Source organism: Nannobrachium achirus (genome assembly GCF_963921795.1).
Source record: "Nannobrachium achirus genome assembly, chromosome: 6".
In the NCBI taxonomy this organism is placed as follows: domain Eukaryota; kingdom Metazoa; phylum Chordata; class Actinopteri; order Myctophiformes; family Myctophidae; genus Nannobrachium; species Nannobrachium achirus.
The window spans coordinates 25,334,348-25,358,285 of NC_137815.1; the positions used below are offsets into that span (position 1 = coordinate 25,334,348).

At 41.3% G+C, this 23,938-nt stretch overlaps 1 protein-coding gene across 1 annotated transcript in view; it reads left to right on the top strand.

Annotated features, from left to right (window-relative positions):
* Nucleotides 1-635: 635 nt before the first annotated feature.
* Nucleotides 636-23,938, top strand: part of LOC308286939 (uncharacterized protein) — a gene marked incomplete at both ends in the record, with an annotated part of 31,642 nt that continues 8,339 nt past the window's right edge. Inside the window, 2 exons of the mRNA XM_080728061.1 lie at nt 636-933; nt 4,852-4,989. Of these exons, the coding sequence (XP_080584187.1) occupies nt 636-933; nt 4,852-4,989 (436 nt within the window). The remainder of the gene's footprint in view (nt 934-4,851; nt 4,990-23,938) is intronic.

Sequence of the window (23,938 nt, forward strand, 5' to 3'; positions counted from 1 at the left end):
CACACACACACACACACACACAGGGGGCACACACACACACACACACACACACACACACACACACACACACACACACACACACACACAATCACGCGATTTGCGTGATTTTTGGGCAAACATTTTAGGAGCAGTGTCCATAAATGTGTTTTAAAAAATTGGCCTTAAGGGGGCGCTAAATGGGATAGATCCATGTTGATGACATGACTGTAAACATACTGTGTGATTTGCGTGATTTTTGGGCAAAAACTTTAGGAGCAGTGTCCATAAATGTGTTTTGCAAGAAACGGCCTCATGGTGGCGCTAGAAGATAGAGGGTCATGTGAGAATTGAGGGTGGAGGTTGTGGTTTGGCAGGCAAGGAGTGTGTGTGCAAAATTTGGCTTGGATCGGGGCAACGGTTGCGGAGATATGAGCAGGGCAAAAGTGTGACGTGTGACAGACAGACTGACAGACAGACAGACAGCTGGTCGAGGTTTAAGTTCCCGCAGCGCGCTGTGAGCTTGTATATCTGCTATTTTTCAATAGCTAAAGTATAAAATAATTAAGGCCCCTCCACCTTGGGGGCTTGGGCCCTAGTAACTCAGTCCCACTTTTCCCCCCCTTGTGACGCCCCTGCGTGCCTGCCTTCAGCAGGATATGTCGTCGTGCTCCTGTTGCTGCGTGCCTGGTTCCTCTTGGCTGTGCGCCAGCGGTGGGGCGGAGGACGCCAAGTGTCTGGTGAAGAGGAAGCAGTTTTCCTCCAGAAACACTGCTTCTGCTGCTCTGGAAGACCCACAGCCTGGACCCGATCTTCTAGAAGAAGAACCAGCCGCTGCAGGACCACAGGAGAACCAGCAGAACAACAACAACATGGACATAGAAGTTCTGAGGGAACAGTACCGCTGGACCAGAGCCCAGCAGAGAACCGAGACCAGGGTTGTGCTGTTCAGACAAGGTGAAGGCGCATTTATACACAGTTCCTCAAAGTAGTGGGGTCCTGGGTCCAGGTCACTTACAAGGACCAAGGTCTATAGTAGTAACTCTGACAGTGTGTTACTTATATAAATAATACATTATAAACCAGTGTAAGAACAGCTAGTCTAAACAAACTGTATGCCTGTATAGTTTCGCTGCTCACCTAGCTCCTTTCGAGCTACTGCTCACCTGACCCAAACAAAGAGGCGGTTATTTTAGGACCGGGGTTGTTGAACTTGAAACTTAAAGCATTGTTTATGGTTTTTCCCCGTTTATCTTTTTCCGCATTGGGAATAAGCCTATAACTCCCAACTGTTGTTGTGTAAAATCCACTTTTTTAAAGCATCAGAATATAAAATGACCAGAGAGAATCTTTGATTCAGACGGTAATATATAGGCTACCACAGTGATTTAGATTTCTTATCACTCTCACCTGTGTCTAATGTTAGACAGGGGTCTTCAACAGGGGGTCCGTAACCCCTAGGGGGTCCGCGGGGACACTACAGCGGGTCCCCGAAATTGTAAAAAAAAAAAAAAAAAAAAAAAAAAACACATATATTTTTTTTATTTAAAAAAAAAGAAAGAAAAAAATAATAATTATAATTTGTCTTTAAATATAACTAAAAACATGATTCTGTCTCTTTTGAATAGCTTTTATACATAATTATTGTGCAATTGACAGGTTGTTAGTGACAGATTGATAGTATTGACATTGGTTCTCAGTTAATAAGGTATGTTTATAAATGGCAGTCAGGCAGTGGTACGGCCTGCTCCATCTCCCCATCAGTTTGGGGGTCCCTGCTCCATCTCCCCATCAGTTTGGGGGTCCCTGGCCTGAAAACTTTGAAGACCCCTGTGTTAGAGTATAGTTATAGCTATAGTCAGCCAACAGTACTGAGTCATATGACGCTAGCCGAAAAGAGCAGATCTAGAAGCCCACATTGTTTGTTCAGCTGTTTTGTTTTGAAGTTTTGGTTCATAAAGCAGGTGTGTGGACGTTTTATTTTCATTTTACCATGGTAAAGTTGGTTTCAGGTTGGACATATTATTCACCCTGCCGGATATTCGAAAATCTTAGTGACCGTCAATGAATTAAGGATTGCAATCTTTTTAAAATGGAATAGACAAAAGCACTTGTCTTGAACAGACCAAAATACATCATAATGTTCTTGCCCATGCCTACATGATGCACACCATTTATTTTGAAATAAATAAATAAATACAAAATAAATGTTTTTTTTTTCTTGTTTTTTTTCCTCCGGGATTTCTGAAATTCAATAACCTTTTGGTCACATGACTTTGACAACCAATTCTTTGTTCAGATTGTCTGTCAGCCATGCCTACATTCTGTAAACCCCTTATTTTGAAAAATGTCTTTCAAAAAACTTTTTTTCATGAATTTCTGAGATTTAAGAAATTCAATACATTTTAGTTCACATGACTTTGACAGCCAAATCTTTGTTAACATTGTTTGTCACCCATGCCTATTGTCAACATGATGCTGATGCACACCCTTTATTTTGCAATTCTTTCCTAAAACTATTTTTCATGAATTTCTGAAATCTAAGAAATGTATAGTTTGTCCATCAGATGTTCAATGTTATCCCCTAAATAGGAATGCTATTTAAGTGGTTAATTACACCTGTAAGGAAATATTCAGGGCTGCGGGTAATACCCTGGCGCCCAGCCACATGGCAGAGCTTCTCAGACAATCTGAACAAAGATGTGTCTGTCAGTCATGTGACCTAAAACGTTGAACATTGAATTTCTTAGATTTCAGAAAATCATGAAAAATAGTTTTCCTAAGAAGAATGGTCAAAATAAAGGGTGTGCATCATGTAGGCATGGCTGACAATATGAAGAAAGATTTGGTTGTCAGTCATGTGAGCTAAAACTTCGAAGAAAAATGTCTTACATTTCAGAAATTCATGAAAAATATTGCAGGCATGGGCAAAAGAACAGTATGGTCTGAATATTTTGGTCTGTTCAGGTGCTTTTGTCTAGGAGAGAGTTCCCCCCCCCCCCCCCTTTCCCCCCCCTTTTTATCTATAATTTATTGACGGTCCCTAAGAGTTTTGAATACAACAGGGTGAATAATATCCAACCTGAAACCAACTTCACCACATTTTTAATGTTCCTGGTGCACTGATGGTGGGAGGTGCGTTTTAAACACGCACGCACACACAAACGCACATTCTGAACTGTCTGGAATTCAGTGCTGTGTACAAATGAAGAGAGATTTGTACTTTTTCTTACACAGACTACACTGACTGGGGGCAAATAACTCAAGAACCTCTTGAGCTATTTTCAGAAAATATACCTTTATTTTCACTATTATAATATTTTCACTACTTGTGACTGTATAAATAGTGAAAATAGGTGTACTAGCTCATCACGTGTCACATCGCAGTGAGGAAGCCACGCAAGGGGGCACCAACCTGCTCACCAGAAACGGTTAGACGCACAGTTTCTTGCAGTTTCCGGCTGTCATTAACCCAGTGGGGGACTGGGAATCAAACTGGGAACATTTCCGATTCCCAAGCAGCTAGCTGTTAGATTGGCTATTTCCCATTTCTTTACATCTGTTCTCGTTTAGTTGTCATATCTGACCCGTGAAATCTTTTACTTTTTATTTATAGGTTCCAAAGTTTCAAAATGTCAATACAGTGTTCCCGATAGGGAAAGTGGGCTTTCAACTCCCCAAAACCGTCTTTGTGAGCAGTGAAAGTGTAGTTTTCATTTTTACTAAGGCTGCAGAGCCTGGGGTGTGAGCGCAAGGGCTCATCGTCCCATAGCATTAACCCTTTCAGTGCCCAGAATCACCACTAGAGGGCGCCCAATGGCCATAGAATCCACCATAGACATATGCTGTATATGCACAAGCCCTGCCTGAACACTTTCCTTTGTGCATGAACAGGAACAGAATGAAGTTAGCTTGAAGTTAGCTATTGGCTACCAAGCATTTTAGAAGCCCTATTTTCGGCGATTTAGCCGTGATTAAACCTTGCACACCTCATGGATATGCATGGAACAGAGAAAATGAGCTCTAAAGATCCTGGATTGCATTGGAGTGGATGGCAAATATCGGCGGCGCGACGCTCTCGCGGGCCGTGTAAACAGATGACGGCCGGCGGCCCGGCTCAATTATTATTATTTTTTATTTAAAAAAAAAAAAAAATCGAGCTAGTTCGGGATTGGCACCCTGGACGTTAATACGGTCCAAACTATCCCGAACTAGTTCGGGATTGGCACTATAATATAAAGAGAACTCCTTCCAACGCTATAGACCAGAGCTATATTATATATTCTGTGTGTTGGTATTGTTATGTTATATATAATATTCTACATCAGGGGTCTTCAACAAGGTGTCTGGGACCCCTAGGGTGTCCTCAGAGTTACTACAGGGTCCTCCAAATCTTCCTATCCTTTTTATATTAACAACTTGAACCCTAGTGTCCATATTCTGAGAACTGTAGCCAAAAATAGCAGATCTACAAGCTCACAACGCCTCGTGCTGCGAGGCGTTGTGAGCTTGTAGATCTGCTATTTTTGGCAAAGAGGTTTGGGTGTAGAGGGGAAAAAGAGCAGACTAAGCACAGAGTAAAGGGTCAAATTTATTAGGTAATGACAGAAGTGGTTAAATATCTGAAAACACAAATTGACATGAAGCCAAAATACACCGTCAAACAATGAAACAATATGGAATCTATGAAAACGCTTCATCTCTCTTTCAACTAAGGGGTCTTTGGCCTGAAAACGTTGAAGACCCTTGTTCTACATGTTGGTATTGTAGGATAGGTTATATATAATATTCTATATGTTGGTATTGTAGGTTATATATAATATTCTATATGTTGGTAATGTTATGTTATATATAATATTCTATATGTTGTATCAGTGTCTCAGGAGCTGTGTGACGCAGCGAACATCATCCCTGTAGCCCAGGGTTTACCGGCGCCATGGAAACCCCCTGCTGCTAGCCCCACCCTCTGCGGCACGCCCCCGTTGACCTCCGACCCCTGGCACACTCATCTAGGTAACTGTCATTACTTTATCCATTACTCTCTTACTTCGAAGTGAAGCGGTGAACTGTTATTCTATGTGTTATAGAGTTATGAACTCTGTGATCTGTACATTACTTATATTCTGAATGAATGAATGAATGATTTTATCTGGAGGGCCGAATTGTCATGTGAAGCTTGACCAATCCTCAAAGTATCCAATCATCAGACCGGGACGGACACTACACACAATTCTGGACGTACGGGACAGATAAAACCTGTTCATTCTGGACTGAAATGACCATAAATGGACATGAGGTGACAGACATTTTTCTTTTTGATAAAACCTGACTGTTCATTCTGGACTGAAATGACCATATATGGACATGGGACACACATTTTGTTTTTGAAAAAACCTGTTCATTCTGGACTGAAATAACCATATATGGACATGGGACACACAAAGCCACACCTTGGAAGCGACTTTCACCGCTTCAAAAAGTCAGTGTGCCGTACCAGTAAGACGCCTATGGGCGAAAAGCGACCTCACTCCAAAGGGCAAGGGTGCGCAGGACGGAATTAATTTGCAAGTGTGATTCGAGTTGTGGTTGGTTGTTTAAGTTGGACAAAATGTGGACAAAATATTTCCCCAAATATGGATATGACTAACGTCTGACATCATAGATGTCTTAAGTTGGACAAAATGTGGACACAATATTTTCTCAAGTATGGATATGACTAATGTCTGACATCATAGATGTCTTATGTTAAAGACCACATGAGGACAAAGCCAGATGTTGGAGCTTAGTGACATAGTGAACTGTGACATCACTGTCAATATAAGAGAAGGTATGTTCATGCATCCGGTGCAGTTTGCAGTGTGTTGGTTCCAGAGAACGGTATATTAAGAAACTAAGTATACATTATACAGATAGCAATTAATATTCCGCAAACATGCAGATTTTTGTGAAGACACTCACAGGAAAGACCATTACCTTGGAGGTTGAGGCAAGTGACAACATTGAAAATGTTAAAGCCAAAATCCAAGACAAGGAAGGAATTCCCCCTGACCAGCAGAGACTGATCTTTGCGGGCAAGCAACTGGAAGATGGGCGCACCCTTTCTGACTACAACATCCAGAAAGAATCCACCCTCCATCTTGTCCTGCGTCTGAGGGGAGGAATGCAGATCTTCGTCAAGACTCTCACAGGAAAGACCATTACCTTGGAGGTTGAGGCAAGTGACAACATTGAAAATGTTAAAGCCAAGATCCAAGACAAGGAAGGAATTCCCCCTGACCAGCAAAGACTGATCTTCGCGGGCAAGCAACTGGAAGATGGGCGCACCCTTTCTGACTACAACATCCAGAAAGAATCCACCCTCCATCTTGTGCTGCGTCTGAGGGGAGGAATGCAGATCTTCGTCAAGACTCTCACAGGAAAGACCATTACCTTGGAGGTTGAGGCAAGTGATAACATTGAAAATGTAAAAGCCAAGATCCAAGACAAGGAAGGAATTCCCCCTGACCAGCAGAGACTGATCTTCGCTGGTAAGCAATTGGAAGATGGACGTACCCTTTCTGACTACAACATCCAGAAAGAATCCACCCTCCATCTTGTGCTGCGTCTGAGGGGAGGAATGCAGATCTTCGTCAAGACTCTCACAGGAAAGACCATTACCTTGGAGGTTGAGGCAAGTGACAACATTGAAAATGTCAAAGCCAAGATCCAAGACAAGGAAGGAATTCCCCCTGACCAGCAAAGACTGATCTTCGCGGGCAAGCAACTGGAAGATGGGCGCACCCTTTCTGACTACAACATCCAGAAAGAATCCACCCTCCATCTTGTGCTGCGTCTGAGGGGAGGAATGCAGATCTTCGTCAAGACTCTCACAGGAAAGACCATTACCTTGGAGGTTGAGGCAAGTGACAACATTGAAAATGTCAAAGCCAAGATCCAAGACAAGGAAGGAATTCCCCCTGACCAGCAGAGACTGATCTTTGCGGGCAAGCAACTGGAAGATGGACGCACCCTTTCTGACTACAACATCCAGAAAGAATCCACCCTCCATCTTGTCCTGCGTCTGAGGGGAGGGCAGTAAATGATTCCATGATTCCCCTGTCATGTGAATGGGGTCAGGACCAACCTGATAATCAATTACAATTACCAAAGAAAAAAATACAAAAAAAGTTGTATATTTAATAATGGTAATACAAAGTTTGATACAATTAAAAAAAATGAAAAACCATCTATTAAAAAGAGGCGGGCACGGTGTCTCACAGAGTAGTGGTAGTGCCATGATCACATGCATTATGTGCCTTGGGCAGATTCAAACCGGGTTCAGCTGCATGCAAGAAGGAAGGAAGGACTGGAGCTTTCTTTACTTTATATGGCATGTGCGCTTACTTGGTGACCCACTGAGGCACCAAAAAAAGAACATTTGCCTCTCAAAATCCAACCCTACATCCTCGCTGTGAGAGGTGGAAGCAGGTAATGCTGACTAATAGGGCTCTGGTAAAACATACATGGCTAATCACCTGTGCAGTGGAGGTAAATTAAGATTCCAAACTATTTTCAGTCCATAGACCCATTGAATCCCATTATTAGAATTTTGGAAAATATTAAACATGAAAATATATGTGTGGTAATAAGTGTGCCTACTGGTTTTCGTAAATTTCAACCATCAACTTTTCCATTGCAATTTCCTTTCAAAATAGATTCAAACCTTTAACACTGAACTTCAGTGTGTGTGAGGACCATAGCTTGTCATGTTGGTAGGTAATGCAAATGAGAAACAAGAGATGAATGATGTGGTTATTAATTTATACGCCATACAAAATTGTCGCTGATTTTGATTGTTCATAGGCTACGTAACGACCTTTACTTTTTCACTTCATCATCACTTTATCCATTACTCTATCCATTACTCTATCCAAGTTTATACACTCATCTAGGTACGAGCTATTACCCTTTACATTAATCTTTCAAATAAAAAAGAAGGTAAGTGTATTAATTTATTTATTAACAACTTCTAATATAAAGAATATTTCAATATCAATGTATAGATCAGAGGTCAGCAATCATTTTGAGACAAAGTACCATGTTTTCATTTTCTTGATAGTCAGTGTGCCGTACCAGTAAGACGCCTATGGGCGAAAAGCGACCTCACTCCAAAGGGCAAGGGTGCGCAGGACGGAATTCATTTGCAAGTGTGATTCGAGTTGCGGTTAGTTGTTTAAGTTGGACAAAATGTGGACAAAATATCTTCCCAAATATGGATATGACTAACGTCTGACATCATAGATGGCTTATGTTAAAGACCACATGGGGACAAAGCCAGATGTTTGAGCATAGTGAACTGTGACATAACTGTGACATCACTGTCAATATAAGAGAAGGTATGCTCATGCATCCGCTGCAGTTTGCAGTGTGTTGGTTCCAGAGAACGGTAAGTATACAGATAGCAATTAATATTCCGCAAACATGCAGATTTTTGTGAAGACACTCACAGGAAAGACCATTACCTTGGAGGTTGAGGCAAGTGATAACATTGAAAATGTAAAAGCCAAGATCCAAGACAAGGAAGGAATTCCCCCTGACCAGCAGAGACTGATCTTCGCTGGTAAGCAATTGGAGGATGGACGTACCCTTTCTGACTACAACATCCAGAAAGAATCCACCCTCCATCTTGTGCTGCGTCTGAGGGGAGGAATGCAGATCTTCGTCAAGACTCTCACAGGAAAGACCATTACCTTGGAGGTTGAGGCAAGTGACAACATTGAAAATGTAAAAGCCAAGATCCAAGACAAGGAAGGAATTCCCCCTGACCAGCAGAGACTGATCTTCGCTGGTAAGCAATTGGAAGATGGACGTACCCTTTCTGACTACAACATCCAGAAAGAATCCACCCTCCATCTTGTCCTGCGTCTGAGGGGAGGAATGCAGATCTTCGTCAAGACTCTCACAGGAAAGACCATTACCTTGGGGGTTGAGGCAAGTGACAACATTGAAAATGTTAAAGCCAAGATCCAAGACAAGGAAGGAATTCCCCCTGACCAGCAGAGACTGATCTTCGCTGGTAAGCAATTGGAAGATGGACGTACCCTTTCTGACTACAACATCCAGAAAGAATCCACCCTCCATCTTGTGCTGCGTCTGAGGGGAGGAATGCAGATCTTCGTCAAGACTCTCACAGGAAAGACCATTACCTTGGAGGTTGAGGCAAGTGACAACATTGAAAATGTAAAAGCCAAGATCCAAGACAAGGAAGGAATTCCCCCTGACTAGCAGAGACTGATCTTCGCTGGTAAGCAATTGGAAGATGGACGTACCCTTTCTGACTACAACATCCAGAAAGAATCCACCCTCCATCTTGTCCTGCGTCTGAGGGGAGGGCAGTAAATGATTCCATGATTCCATTGTCATGTGAATGGGGTCAGGACCAACCTGATAATCAATTACAATTACCAAAGAAAAAAATACAAAAAAAGTTGTATATTTAATAATGGTAATACAAAGTTTGATACAATTAAAAAAAAAAAAAAAAACATCTATTAAAAAGAGGCGGTGTCTCACAGAGTAGTGCATATACCATGATCACATGCATTATGTGCCTTGGGCAGATTCAAACCGGGTTCAGCTGCATGCAAGAAGGAAGGAAGGACTGGAGCTTTCTTTACTTTATATGGCATGTGCACTTACTTGGTGTGACCCACTGAGGCACCAAAAAAAGAACATTTGCCTCTCAAAATCCAACCCTACATCCTCGCTGTGAGAGGTGGAAGCAGGTAATGCTGACTAATAGGGCTCTGGTAAAACATGCATTGCTAATCACCTGTGCAGTGGAGATAAATTAAGATTCCAAACTATCTTCAGTCCATAGACCCATTGAATCCCACTATTAGAATTTTGGAAAATATTAAACATGAAAATATATGTGTGGTAATAAGTGTGCCTACTGGTTTTCGTAAATTTCAACCATCAACTTTTCCATTGCAATTTCCTTTCAAAATAGATTCAAACCTTTAACACTGAACTTCAGTGTGTGTGAGGACCATAGCTTGTCATGTTGGTAGGTAATGCAAATGAGAAACAAGAGATGAATGATGTGGTTATTAATTTATACGCCATACAAAATTGTCGCTGATTTTGATTGTTCATAGGCTACGTAACGACCTTTACTTTTTCACTTCATCATCACTTTATCCATTACTCTATCCATTACTCTATCCAAGTTTATACACTCATCTAGGTACGAGTCATTACCCTTTACATTAATCTTTCAAATAAAAAAGAATAAGTGTATTAATTTATTTATTAACAACTTCTAATATAAAGAATATTTCAATATCAATGTATAGGTCAGAGGTCAGCAATCATTTTGAGACAAAGTACCATGTTTTCATTTTCTTGATAGTCAGTGTGCCGTACCAGTAAGACGCCTATGGGCGAAAAGCGACCTCACTCCAAAGGGCAAGGGTGCGCAGGACGGAATTCATTTGCAAGTGTGATTCGAGTTGCGGTTAGTTGTTTAAGTTGGACAAAATGTGGACAAAATATTTTCCCAAATATGGATATGACTAACGTCTGACATCATAGATGTCTTATGTTAAAGACCACATGGGGACAAAGCTAGATGTTTGAGCTTAGTGACATAGTGAACTGTGACATAACTGTGACATCACTGTCAATATAAGAGAAGGTATGCTCATGCATCCGGTGCAGTTTGCAGTGTGTTGGTTCCAGAGAACGGTATACTAAGAAACTAAGTATACAGATAGCAATTAATATTCCGCAAACATGCAGATTTTTGTGAAGACACTCACAGGAAAGACCATTACCTTGGAGGTTGAGGCAAGCGATAACATTGAAAATGTAAAAGCCAAGATCCAAGACAAGGAAGGAATTCCCCCTGACCAGCAGAGACTGATCTTCGCTGGTAAGCAATTGGAAGATGGACGTACCCTTTCTGACTACAACATCCAGAAAGAATCCACCCTCCATCTTGTGCTGCGTCTGAGGGGAGGAATGCAGATCTTCGTCAAGACTCTCACAGGAAAGACCATTACCTTGGAGGTTGAGGCAAGTGACAACATTGAAAATGTAAAAGCCAAGATCCAAGACAAGGAAGGAATTCCCCCTGACCAGCAGAGACTGATCTTCGCTGGTAAGCAATTGGAAGATGGACGTACCCTTTCTGACTACAACATCCAGAAAGAATCCACCCTCCATCTTGTGCTGCGTCTGAGGGGAGGAATGCAGATCTTCGTCAAGACTCTCACAGGAAAGACCATCACCTTGGAGGTTGAGGCAAGTGACAACATTGAAAATGTAAAAGCCAAGATCCAAGACAAGGAAGGAATTCCCCCTGACCAGCAGAGACTGATCTTCGCTGGTAAGCAATTGGAAGATGGACGTACCCTTTCTGACTACAACATCCAGAAAGAATCCACCCTCCATCTTGTGCTGCGTCTGAGGGGAGGAATGCAGATCTTCGTCAAGACTCTCACAGGAAAGACCATTACCTTGGAGGTTGAGGCAAGTGACAACATTGAAAATGTAAAAGCCAAGATCCAAGACAAGGAAGGAATTCCCCCTGACCAGCAGAGACTGATCTTCGCTGGTAAGCAATAAGCCCTTTTGCAAATCCCGCCCCATTCTGCCCTGTTAATATGATAGGACATTTGACCCTGGGCAGATTGTTTTTATAGTGGCAGTGAATGGGATTTTTTTTCCCCTTCATAGCCTCATTACAGCTATATAAAGTACCAAAGGAAAAACATCTAGGTGATATTAATAAAAAGGGAAGACAAAGGTACAGTAGTTACATTGCAAAACAGGGGGTTTACCCGAAAATATATGTTTTAATTTGTTTAATCCCAGTGGGACAGAATCCTCTTTGCAGATTCTTTTATAGTGGTAGTGGATGGGATTTTTTTTCCCTTCATAGCCTCATTACAGCTATATAAAGTACCACAAAAAACACATCTACGTGATATTAATAAAAAGAGAAGAAAAAGGTACAGTAATTACATAGCAAAACAGTAGTTTTCCCCCCGAAAATAAATGTTTTAATTAGTTTAATCCTCTGGATCAGAAAGAGAATAGACCGCGCATTGCATCCTGGGTAGGAAGAGGACAGAACTATAATCCTAACCTCACATAATAGGCTGGCTTTTCGTAATTCTGCCCATTTAAAATATATGTACCCAATCGTGACTCTTAGACCATTGATATGGTCCATGTGAACTAGTTTGTTGAAGCTTATTCATTATGATGAGCGAGATCACGGCCGAGATCGCGGCCGTACCGGGCGATCGCCGTGTCGCGCACTGCGGACAGTTTTGAAAGCCACATTTAACATTCTCCACTGCACAAACTCCACCCCCGATAGCAAAAAGTGAATGTTTTTTTCTGGTTGGCCAGTCAGGGAGTCTCAGGGACCAATCAGAAGGCTGACAAACGGTCTATTGGAAGATGGACGTACCCTTTCTGACTACAACATCCAGAAAGAATCCACCCTCCATCTTGTCCTGCGTCTGAGGGGAGGAATGCAGATCTTCGTCAAGACTCTCACAGGAAAGACCATTACCTTGAAGGTTGAGGCAAGTGACAACATTGAAAATGTAAAAGCCAAGATCCAAGACAAGGAAGGAATTCCCCCTGACCAGCAGAGACTGATCTTCGCTGGTAAGCAATTGGAAGATGGACGTACCCTTTCTGACTACAACATCCAGAAAGAATCCACCCTCCATCTTGTCCTGCGTCTGAGGGGAGGGCAGTAAATGATTCCATGATTCCCCTGTCATGTGAATGGGGTCAGGACCAACCTGATAATCAATTACAATTACCAAAGAAATAAATACAAAAAAAGTTGTATATTTAATAATGGTAATACAAAGTTTGATACAATTTTAAAAAATGAAAAAACATCTATTAAAAAGAGGCGGGCACGGTGTCTCACAGAGTAGTGCATATACCATGATCACATGCATTATGTGCCTTGGGCAGATTCAAACCGGGTTCAGCTGCATGCAAGAAGGAAGGAAGGACTGGAGCTTTCTTTACTTTATATGGTATGTGCACTTACTTGGTGACCCACTGAGGCACCAAAAAAAGAACATTCTCCTCTCAAAATCCAACCCTACATCCTCGCTGTGAGAGGTGGAAGCAGGTAATGCTGACTAATAGGGCTCTGGTAAAACATACATGGCTAATCACCTGTGCAGTGGAGATAAATTAAGATTCCAAACTATCTTCAGTCCATAGACCCATTGAATCCCATTATTAGAATTTTGGAAAATATTAAACATGAAAATATATGTGTGGTAATAAGTGTGCCTACTGGTTTTCGTAAATTTCAACCATCAACTTTTCCATTGCAATTTCCTTTCAAAATAGATTCAAACCTTTAACACTGAACTTCAGTGTGTGTGAGGACCATAGCTTGTCATGTTGGTAGGTAATGCAAATGAGAAACAAGAGATGAATGATGTAGTTATTAATTTATACGCCATACAAAATTGTCGCTGATTTTGATTGTTCATAGGCTACGTAACGACCTTTACTTTTTCACTTCATCATCACTTTATCCATTACTCTATCCATTACTCTATCCAAGTTTATACACTCATCTAGGTACGAGTCATTACCCTTTACATTAATCTTTCAAATAAAAAAGAATAAGTGTATTAATTTATTTATTAACAACTTCTAATATAAAGAATATTTCAATATCAATGTATAGGTCAGAGGTCAGCAATCATTTTGAGACAAAGTACCATGTTTTCATTTTCTTGATAGTCAGTGTGCCGTACCAGTAAGACGCCTATGGGCGAAAAGCGACCTCACTCCAAAGGGCAAGGGTGCGCAGGACGGAATTCATTTGCAAGTGTGATTCGAGTTGCGGTTAGTTGTTTAAGTTGGACAAAATGTGGACAAAATATTTTCCCAAATATGGATATGACTAACGTCTGACATCATAGATGTCTTATGTTAAAGACCACATGGGGACAAAGCCAGATGTTTGAGCTTAGTGACATAGTGAACTGTGACATAACTGTGACATCACTGTCAATATAAGAGAAGGTATGCTCATGCATCCGGTGCAGTTTGCAGTGTGTTGGTTCCAGAGAACGGTATACTAAGAAACTAAGTATACAGATAGCAATTAATATTCCGCAAACATGCAGATTTTTGTGAAGACACTCACAGGAAAGACCATTACCTTGGAGGTTGAGGCAAGTGATAACATTGAAAATGTAAAAGCCAAGATCCAAGACAAGGAAGGAATTCCCCCTGACCAGCAGAGACTGATCTTCGCTGGTAAGCAATTGGAAGATGGACGTACCCTTTCTGACTACAACATCCAGAAAGAATCCACCCTCCATCTTGTGCTGCGTCTGAGGGGAGGAATGCAGATCTTCGTCAAGACTCTCACAGGAAAGACCATTACCTTGGAGGTTGAGGCAAGTGACAACATTGAAAATGTAAAAGCCAAGATCCAAGACAAGGAAGGAATTCCCCCTGACCAGCAGAGACTGATCTTCGCTGGTAAGCAATTGGAAGATGGACGTACCCTTTCTGACTACAACATCCAGAAAGAATCCACCCTCCATCTTGTCCTGCGTCTGAGGGGAGGAATGCAGATCTTCGTCAAGACTCTCACAGGAAAGACCATTACCTTGGAGGTTGAGGCAAGTGACAACATTGAAAATGTAAAAGCCAAGATCCAAGACAAGGAAGGAATTCCCCCTGACCAGCAGAGACTGATCTTCGCTGGTAAGCAATTGGAAGATGGACGTACCCTTTCTGACTACAACATCCAGAAAGAATCCACCCTCCATCTTGTGCTGCGTCTGAGGGGAGGAATGCAGATCTTCGTCAAGACTCTCACAGGAAAGACCATTACCTTGGAGGTTGAGGCAAGTGACAACATTGAAAATGTAAAAGCCAAGATCCAAGACAAGGAAGGAATTCCCCCTGACCAGCAGAGACTGATCTTCGCTGGTAAGCAATTGGAAGATGGACGTACCCTTTCTGACTACAACATCCAGAAAGAATCCACCCTCCATCTTGTCCTGCGTCTGAGGGGAGGGCAGTAAATGATTCCATGATTCCCCTGTCATGTGAATGGGGTCAGGACCAACCTGATAATCAATTACAATTACCAAAGAAAAAAATACAAAAAAAGTTGTATATTTAATAATGGTAATACAAAGTTTGATACAATTTAAAAAAATGAAAAAACATCTATTAAAAAGAGGCGGGCACGGTGTCTCACAGAGTAGTGCATATACCATGATCACATGCATTATGTGCCTTGGGCAGATTCAAACCGGGTTTAGCTGCATTCAAGAAGGAAGGAAGGACTGGAGCTTTCTTTACTTTATATGGTATGTGCACTTACTTGGTGACCCACTGAGGCACCAAAAAAAGAACATTTGCCTCTCAAAATCCAACCCTACATCCTCGCTGTGAGAGGTGGAAGCAGGTAATGCTGACTAATAGGGCTCTGGTAAAACATGCATGGCTAATCACCTGTGCAGTGGAGATAAATTAAGATTCCAAACTATTTTCAGTCCATAGACCCATTGAATCCCATTATTAGAATTTTGGAAAATATTAAACATGAAAATATATGTGTGGTAATAAGTGTGCCTACTGGTTTTCGTAAATTTCAACCATCAACTTTTCCATTGCAATTTCCTTTCAAAATAGATTCAAACCTTTAACACTGAACTTCAGTGTGTGTGAGGACCATAGCTTGTCATGTTGGTAGGTAATGCAAATGAGAAACAAGAGATGAATGATGTGGTTATTAATTTATACGCCATACAAAATTGTCGCTGATTTTGATTGTTCATAGGCTACGTAACGACCTTTACTTTTTCACTTCATCATCACTCTATCCATTACTCTATCCAAGTTTATACACTCATCTAGGTACGAGTCATTACCCTTTACATTAATCTTTCAAATAAAAAAGAATAAGTGTATTAATTTATTTATGAACAACTTCTAATATAAAGAATATTTCAATATCAATGTATAGATCAGAGGTCAGCAATCATTTTGAGACAAAGTACCATGTTTTCATTTTCTTGATAGTCAGTGTGCCGTACCAGTAAGACGCCTATGGGCGAAAAGCGACCTCACTCCAAAGGGCAAGGGTGCGCAGGACGGAATTCATTTGCAAGTGCGATTCGAGTTGCGGTTAGTTGTTTAAGTTGGACAAAATGTGGACAAAATATTTTCCCAAATATGGATATGACTAACGTCTGACATCATAGATGTCTTATGTTAAAGACCACATGGGGACAAAGCCAGATGTTTGAGCTTAGTGACATAGTGAACTGTGACATCACTGTCAATATAAGAGAAGGTATGCTCATGCATCCGGTGCAGTTTGCAGTGTGTTGGTTCCAGAGAAAGGTATACTAAGAAACTAAGTATACAGATAGCAATTAATATTCCGCAAACATGCAGATTTTTGTGAAGACACTCACAGGAAAGACCATTACCTTGGAGGTTGAGGCAAGTGATAACATTGAAAATGTAAAAGCCAAGATCCAAGACAAGGAAGGAATTCCCCCTGACCAGCAGAGACTGATCTTCGCTGGTAAGCAATTGGAAGATGGACGTACCCTTTCTGACTACAACATCCAGAAAGAATCCACCCTCCATCTTGTGCTGCGTCTGAGGGGAGGAATGCAGATCTTCGTCAAGACTCTCACAGGAAAGACCATTACCTTGGAGGTTGAGGCAAGTGACAACATTGAAAATGTTAAAGCCAAGATCCAAGACAAGGAAGGAATTCCCCCTGACCAGCAGAGACTGATCTTCGCTGGTAAGCAATTGGAAGATGGACGTACCCTTTCTGACTACAACATCCAGAAAGAATCCACCCTCCATCTTGTGCTGCGTCTGAGGGGAGGAATGCAGATCTTCGTCAAGACTCTCACAGGAAAGACCATTACCTTGGAGGTTGAGGCAAGTGACAACATTGAAAATGTAAAAGCCAAGATCCAAGACAAGGAAGGAATTCCCCCTGACCAGCAGAGACTGATCTTCGCTGGTAAGCAATTGGAAGATGGACGTACCCTTTCTGACTACAACATCCAGAAAGAATCCACCCTCCATCTTGTCCTGCGTCTGAGGGGAGGAATGCAGATCTTCGTCAAGACTCTCACAGGAAAGACCATTACCTTGGAGGTTGAGGCAAGTGACAACATTGAAAATGTAAAAGCCAAGATCCAAGACAAGGAAGGAATTCCCCCTGACCAGCAGAGACTGATCTTCGCTGGTAAGCAATTGGAAGATGGACGTACCCTTTCTGACTACAACATCCAGAAAGAATCCACCCTCCATCTTGTGCTGCGTCTGAGGGGAGGAATGCAGATCTTCGTCAAGACTCTCACAGGAAAGACCATTACCTTGGAGGTTGAGGCAAGTGACAACATTGAAAATGTAAAAGCCAAGATCCAAGACAAGGAAGGAATTCCCCCTGACCAGCAGAGACTGATCTTCGCTGGTAAGCAATTGGAAGATGGACGTACCCTTTCTGACTACAACATCCAGAAAGAATCCACCCTCCATCTTGTCCTGCGTCTGAGGGGAGGGCAGTAAATGATTCCATGATTCCCCTGTCATGTGAATGGGGTCAGGACCAACCTGATAATCAATTACAATTACCAAAGAAAAAAATACAAAAAAAGTTGTATATTTAATAATGGTAATACAAAGTTTGATACAATTTAAAAAAATGAAAAAACATCTATTAAAAAGAGGCGGGCACGGTGTCTCACAGAGTAGTGCATATACCATGATCACATGCATTATGTGCCTTGGGCAGATTCAAACCGGGTTTAGCTGCATTCAAGAAGGAAGGAAGGACTGGAGCTTTCTTTACTTTATATGGTATGTGCACTTACTTGGTGACCCACTGAGGCACCAAAAAAAGGACATTTGCCTCTCAAAATCCAACCCTACATCCTCGCTGTGAGAGGTGGAAGCAGGTAATGCTGACTAATAGGGCTCTGGTAAAACATGCATGGCTAATCACCTGTGCAGTGGAGATAAATTAAGATTCCAAACTATTTTCAGTCCATAGACCCATTGAATCCCATTATTAGAATTTTGGAAAATATTAAACATGAAAATATATGTGTGGTAATAAGTGTGCCTACTGGTTTTCGTAAATTTCAACCATCAACTTTTCCATTGCAATTTCCTTTCAAAATAGATTCAAACCTTTAACACTGAACTTCAGTGTGTGTGAGGACCATAGCTTGTCATGTTGGTAGGTAATGCAAATGAGAAACAAGAGATGAATGATGTGGTTATTAATTTATACGCCATACAAAATTGTCGCTGATTTTGATTGTTCATAGGCTACGTAACGACCTTTACTTTTTCACTTCATCATCACTCTATCCATTACTCTATCCAAGTTTATACACTCATCTAGGTACGAGTCATTACCCTTTACATTAATCTTTCAAATAAAAAAGAATAAGTGTATTAATTTATTTATGAACAACTTCTAATATAAAGAATATTTCAATATCAATGTATAGATCAGAGGTCAGCAATCATTTTGAGACAAAGTACCATGTTTTCATTTTCTTGATAGTCAGTGTGCCGTACCAGTAAGACGCCTATGGGCGAAAAGCGACCTCACTCCAAAGGGCAAGGGTGCGCAGGACGGAATTCATTTGCAAGTGCGATTCGAGTTGCGGTTAGTTGTTTAAGTTGGACAAAATGTGGACAAAATATTTTCCCAAATATGGATATGACTAACGTCTGACATCATAGATGTCTTATGTTAAAGACCACATGGGGACAAAGCCAGATGTTTGAGCTTAGTGACATAGTGAACTGTGACATCACTGTCAATATAAGAGAAGGTATGCTCATGCATCCGGTGCAGTTTGCAGTGTGTTGGTTCCAGAGAAAGGTATACTAAGAAACTAAGTATACAGATAGCAATTAATATTCCGCAAACATGCAGATTTTTGTGAAGACACTCACAGGAAAGACCATTACCTTGGAGGTTGAGGCAAGTGATAACATTGAAAATGTAAAAGCCAAGATCCAAGACAAGGAAGGAATTCCCCCTGACCAGCAGAGACTGATCTTCGCTGGTAAGCAATTGGAAGATGGACGTACCCTTTCTGACTACAACATCCAGAAAGAATCCACCCTCCATCTTGTCCTGCGTCTGAGGGGAGGGCAGTAAATGATTCCATGATTCCCCTGTCATGTGAATGGGGTCAGGACCAACCTGATAATCAATTACAATTACCAAAGAAAAAAATACAAAAAAAGTTGTATATTTAATAATGGTAATACAAAGTTTGATACAATTTAAAAAAATGAAAAAACATCTATTAAAAAGAGGCGGGCACGGTGTCTCACAGAGTAGTGCATATACCATGATCACATGCATTATGTGCCTTGGGCAGATTCAAACCGGGTTTAGCTGCATTCAAGAAGGAAGGAAGGACTGGAGCTTTCTTTACTTTATATGGTATGTGCACTTACTTGGTGACCCACTGAGGCACCAAAAAAAGGACATTTGCCTCTCAAAATCCAACCCTACATCCTCGCTGTGAGAGGTGGAAGCAGGTAATGCTGACTAATAGGGCTCTGGTAAAACATGCATGGCTAATCACCTGTGCAGTGGAGATAAATTAAGATTCCAAACTATTTTCAGTCCATAGACCCATTGAATCCCATTATTAGAATTTTGGAAAATATTAAACATGAAAATATATGTGTGGTAATAAGTGTGCCTACTGGTTTTCGTAAATTTCAACCATCAACTTTTCCATTGCAATTTCCTTTCAAAATAGATTCAAACCTTTAACACTGAACTTCAGTGTGTGTGAGGACCATAGCTTGTCATGTTGGTAGGTAATGCAAATGAGAAACAAGAGATGAATGATGTGGTTATTAATTTATACGCCATACAAAATTGTCGCTGATTTTGATTGTTCATAGGCTACGTAACGACCTTTACTTTTTCACTTCATCATCACTCTATCCATTACTCTATCCAAGTTTATACACTCATCTAGGTACGAGTCATTACCCTTTACATTAATCTTTCAAATAAAAAAGAATAAGTGTATTAATTTATTTATGAACAACTTCTAATATAAAGAATATTTCAATATCAATGTATAGATCAGAGGTCAGCAATCATTTTGAGACAAAGTACCATGTTTTCATTTTCTTGATAGTCAGTGTGCCGTACCAGTAAGACGCCTATGGGCGAAAAGCGACCTCACTCCAAAGGGCAAGGGTGCGCAGGACGGAATTCATTTGCAAGTGCGATTCGAGTTGCGGTTAGTTGTTTAAGTTGGACAAAATGTGGACAAAATATTTTCCCAAATATGGATATGACTAACGTCTGACATCATAGATGTCTTATGTTAAAGACCACATGGGGACAAAGCCAGATGTTTGAGCTTAGTGACATAGTGAACTGTGACATCACTGTCAATATAAGAGAAGGTATGCTCATGCATCCGGTGCAGTTTGCAGTGTGTTGGTTCCAGAGAAAGGTATACTAAGAAACTAAGTATACAGATAGCAATTAATATTCCGCAAACATGCAGATTTTTGTGAAGACACTCACAGGAAAGACCATTACCTTGGAGGTTGAGGCAAGTGATAACATTGAAAATGTAAAAGCCAAGATCCAAGACAAGGAAGGAATTCCCCCTGACCAGCAGAGACTGATCTTCGCTGGTAAGCAATTGGAAGATGGACGTACCCTTTCTGACTACAACATCCAGAAAGAATCCACCCTCCATCTTGTGCTGCGTCTGAGGGGAGGAATGCAGATCTTCGTCAAGACTCTCACAGGAAAGACCATTACCTTGGAGGTTGAGGCAAGTGACAACATTGAAAATGTTAAAGCCAAGATCCAAGACAAGGAAGGAATTCCCCCTGACCAGCAGAGACTGATCTTCGCTGGTAAGCAATTGGAAGATGGACGTACCCTTTCTGACTACAACATCCAGAAAGAATCCACCCTCCATCTTGTGCTGCGTCTGAGGGGAGGAATGCAGATCTTCGTCAAGACTCTCACAGGAAAGACCATTACCTTGGAGGTTGAGGCAAGTGACAACATTGAAAATGTAAAAGCCAAGATCCAAGACAAGGAAGGAATTCCCCCTGACCAGCAGAGACTGATCTTCGCTGGTAAGCAATTGGAAGATGGACGTACCCTTTCTGACTACAACATCCAGAAAGAATCCACCCTCCATCTTGTGCTGCGTCTGAGGGGAGGAATGCAGATCTTCGTCAAGACTCTCACAGGAAAGACCATTACCTTGGAGGTTGAGGCAAGTGACAACATTGAAAATGTTAAAGCCAAGATCCAAGACAAGGAAGGAATTCCCCCTGACCAGCAGAGACTGATCTTCGCTGGTAAGCAATTGGAAGATGGACGTACCCTTTCTGACTACAACATCCAGAAAGAATCCACCCTCCATCTTGTGCTGCGTCTGAGGGGAGGAATGCAGATCTTCGTCAAGACTCTCACAGGAAAGACCATTACCTTGGAGGTTGAGGCAAGTGACAACATTGAAAATGTAAAAGCCAAGATCCAAGACAAGGAAGGAATTCCCCCTGACCAGCAGAGACTGATCTTCGCTGGTAAGCAATTGGAAGATGGACGTACCCTTTCTGACTACAACATCCAGAAAGAATCCACCCTCCATCTTGTCCTGCGTCTGAGGGGAGGGCAGTAAATGATTCCATGATTCCCCTGTCATGTGAATGGGGTCAGGACCAACCTGATAATCAATTACAATTACCAAAGAAAAACAATACAAAAAAAGTTGTATATTTAATAATGGTAATACAAAGTTTGATACAATTAAAAAAATGAAAAAACATCTATTAAAAAGAGGCGGGCACGGTGTCTCACAGAGTAGTGCATATACCATGATCACATGCATTATGTGCCTTGGGCAGATTCAAACCGGGTTCAGCTGCATGCAAGAAGGAAGGAAGGACTGGAGCTTTCTTTACTTTATATGGTATGTGCACTTGGTGACCCACTGAGGCACCAAAAAAAGAACATTTGCGTCTCAAAATCCAACTAGATCCTCGCTGTGAGAGGTGGAAGCAGGTAATGCTGACTAATAGGGCTCTGGTAAAACATGCATGGCTAATCACCTGTGCAGTGGAGATAAATTAAGATTCCAAACTATTTTCAGTCCATAGACCCATTGAATCCCATTATTAGAATTTTGGAAAATATTAAACATGAAAATATATGTGTGGTAATAAGTGTGCCTACTGGTTTTCGTAAATTTCAACCATCAACTTTTCCATTGCAAATTCCTTTCAAAATAGATTCAAACCTTTAACACTGAACTTAAAGCTATACTGTGTAAGATTCTCAACTAGTGGTCAGTAGCCATATAGCAAACCGCGGTCGCGTTCGCGTCTTTCGCCCGTTTTTCGTACCTTCACACCCCCGCGTCTGCCTCCACAACGCCGAGAGCTATCTTTAGAGGGGTCCCTGGTTCCTGGGCGTTCAGGCATTCCGGAGAAACGGACGACTTCACCCTGCCTGGTAGGCGAGATTACTTTTTGAGTAAAGAGACACACGGCGACTACAAATATGGCGACCCCACTTCAAGACCAGGGCAGATAAGCTGTGATTGGCCGGTAGTGTACCATGTGTGCATGATCGGCGATGTGATTGGGCAACGTATACACAACGTATACAGATGATGCAGATTACGTCATCATGGCGCGAAATTCTCCCCCCCTCACGGCTCATAGAAAACATATAAAGAGAAGGCTTCAGAAGCTGAAAATAACGGAGTGGGTGTTCTAAAACTTTAGCAATTTAACAGTTAGGACAATTTTAAGATTTGTTTTATAAAAAAAGTTACATAGTAAAACTTTAAGTGTGTGTGAGGACCATAGCTTGTCATGTTCGTAGGTAATGCAAATGAGAAACAAGAGATGAATGATGTGGTTATTAATTTATACGCCATACAAAATTGTCGCTGATTTTGATTGTTCATAGGCTACGTAACGACCTTTACTTTTTCACTTCATCATCACTTTATCCATTACTCTATCCATTACTCTATCCAAGTTTATACACTCATCTAGGTACGAGTCATTACCCTTTACATTAATCTTTCAAATAAAAAAGAAGTGTATTAATTTATTTATTAACAACTTCTAATATAAAGAATATTTCAATATCAATGTATAGATCAGAGGTCAGCAATCATTTTGAGACAAAGTACCATGTTTTCATTTTCTTGATAGTCAGTGTGCCGTACCAGTAAGACGCCTATGGGCGAAAAGCGACCTCACTCCAAAGGGCAAGGGTGTGCAGGACGGAATTCATTTGCAAGTGCGATTCGAGTTGCGGTTAGTTGTTTAAGTTGGACAAAATGTGGACAAAATATTTTCCCAAATATGGATATGACTAACGTCTGACATCATAGATGTATTATGTTAAAGACCACATGGGGACAAAGCCAGATGTTTGAGCTTAGTGACATAGTGAACTGTGACATAACTGTGACATCACTGTCAATATAAGAGAAGGTATGCTCATGCATCCGGTGCAGTTTGCAGTGTGTTGGTTCCAGAGAACAGTATACTAAGAAACTAAGTATACAGATAGCAATTAATATTCCGCAAACATGCAGATTTTTGTGAAGACACTCACAGGAAAGACCATTACCTTGGAGGTTGAGGCAAGTGATAACATTGAAAATGTAAAAGCCAAGATCCAAGACAAGGAAGGAATTCCCCCTGACCAGCAGAGACTGATCTTCGCTGGTAAGCAATTGGAAGATGGACGTACCCTTTCTGACTACAACATCCAGAAAGAATCCACCCTCCATCTTGTGCTGCGTCTGAGGGGAGGAATGCAGATCTTCGTCAAGACTCTCACAGGAAAGACCATTACCTTGGAGGTTGAGGCAAGTGACAA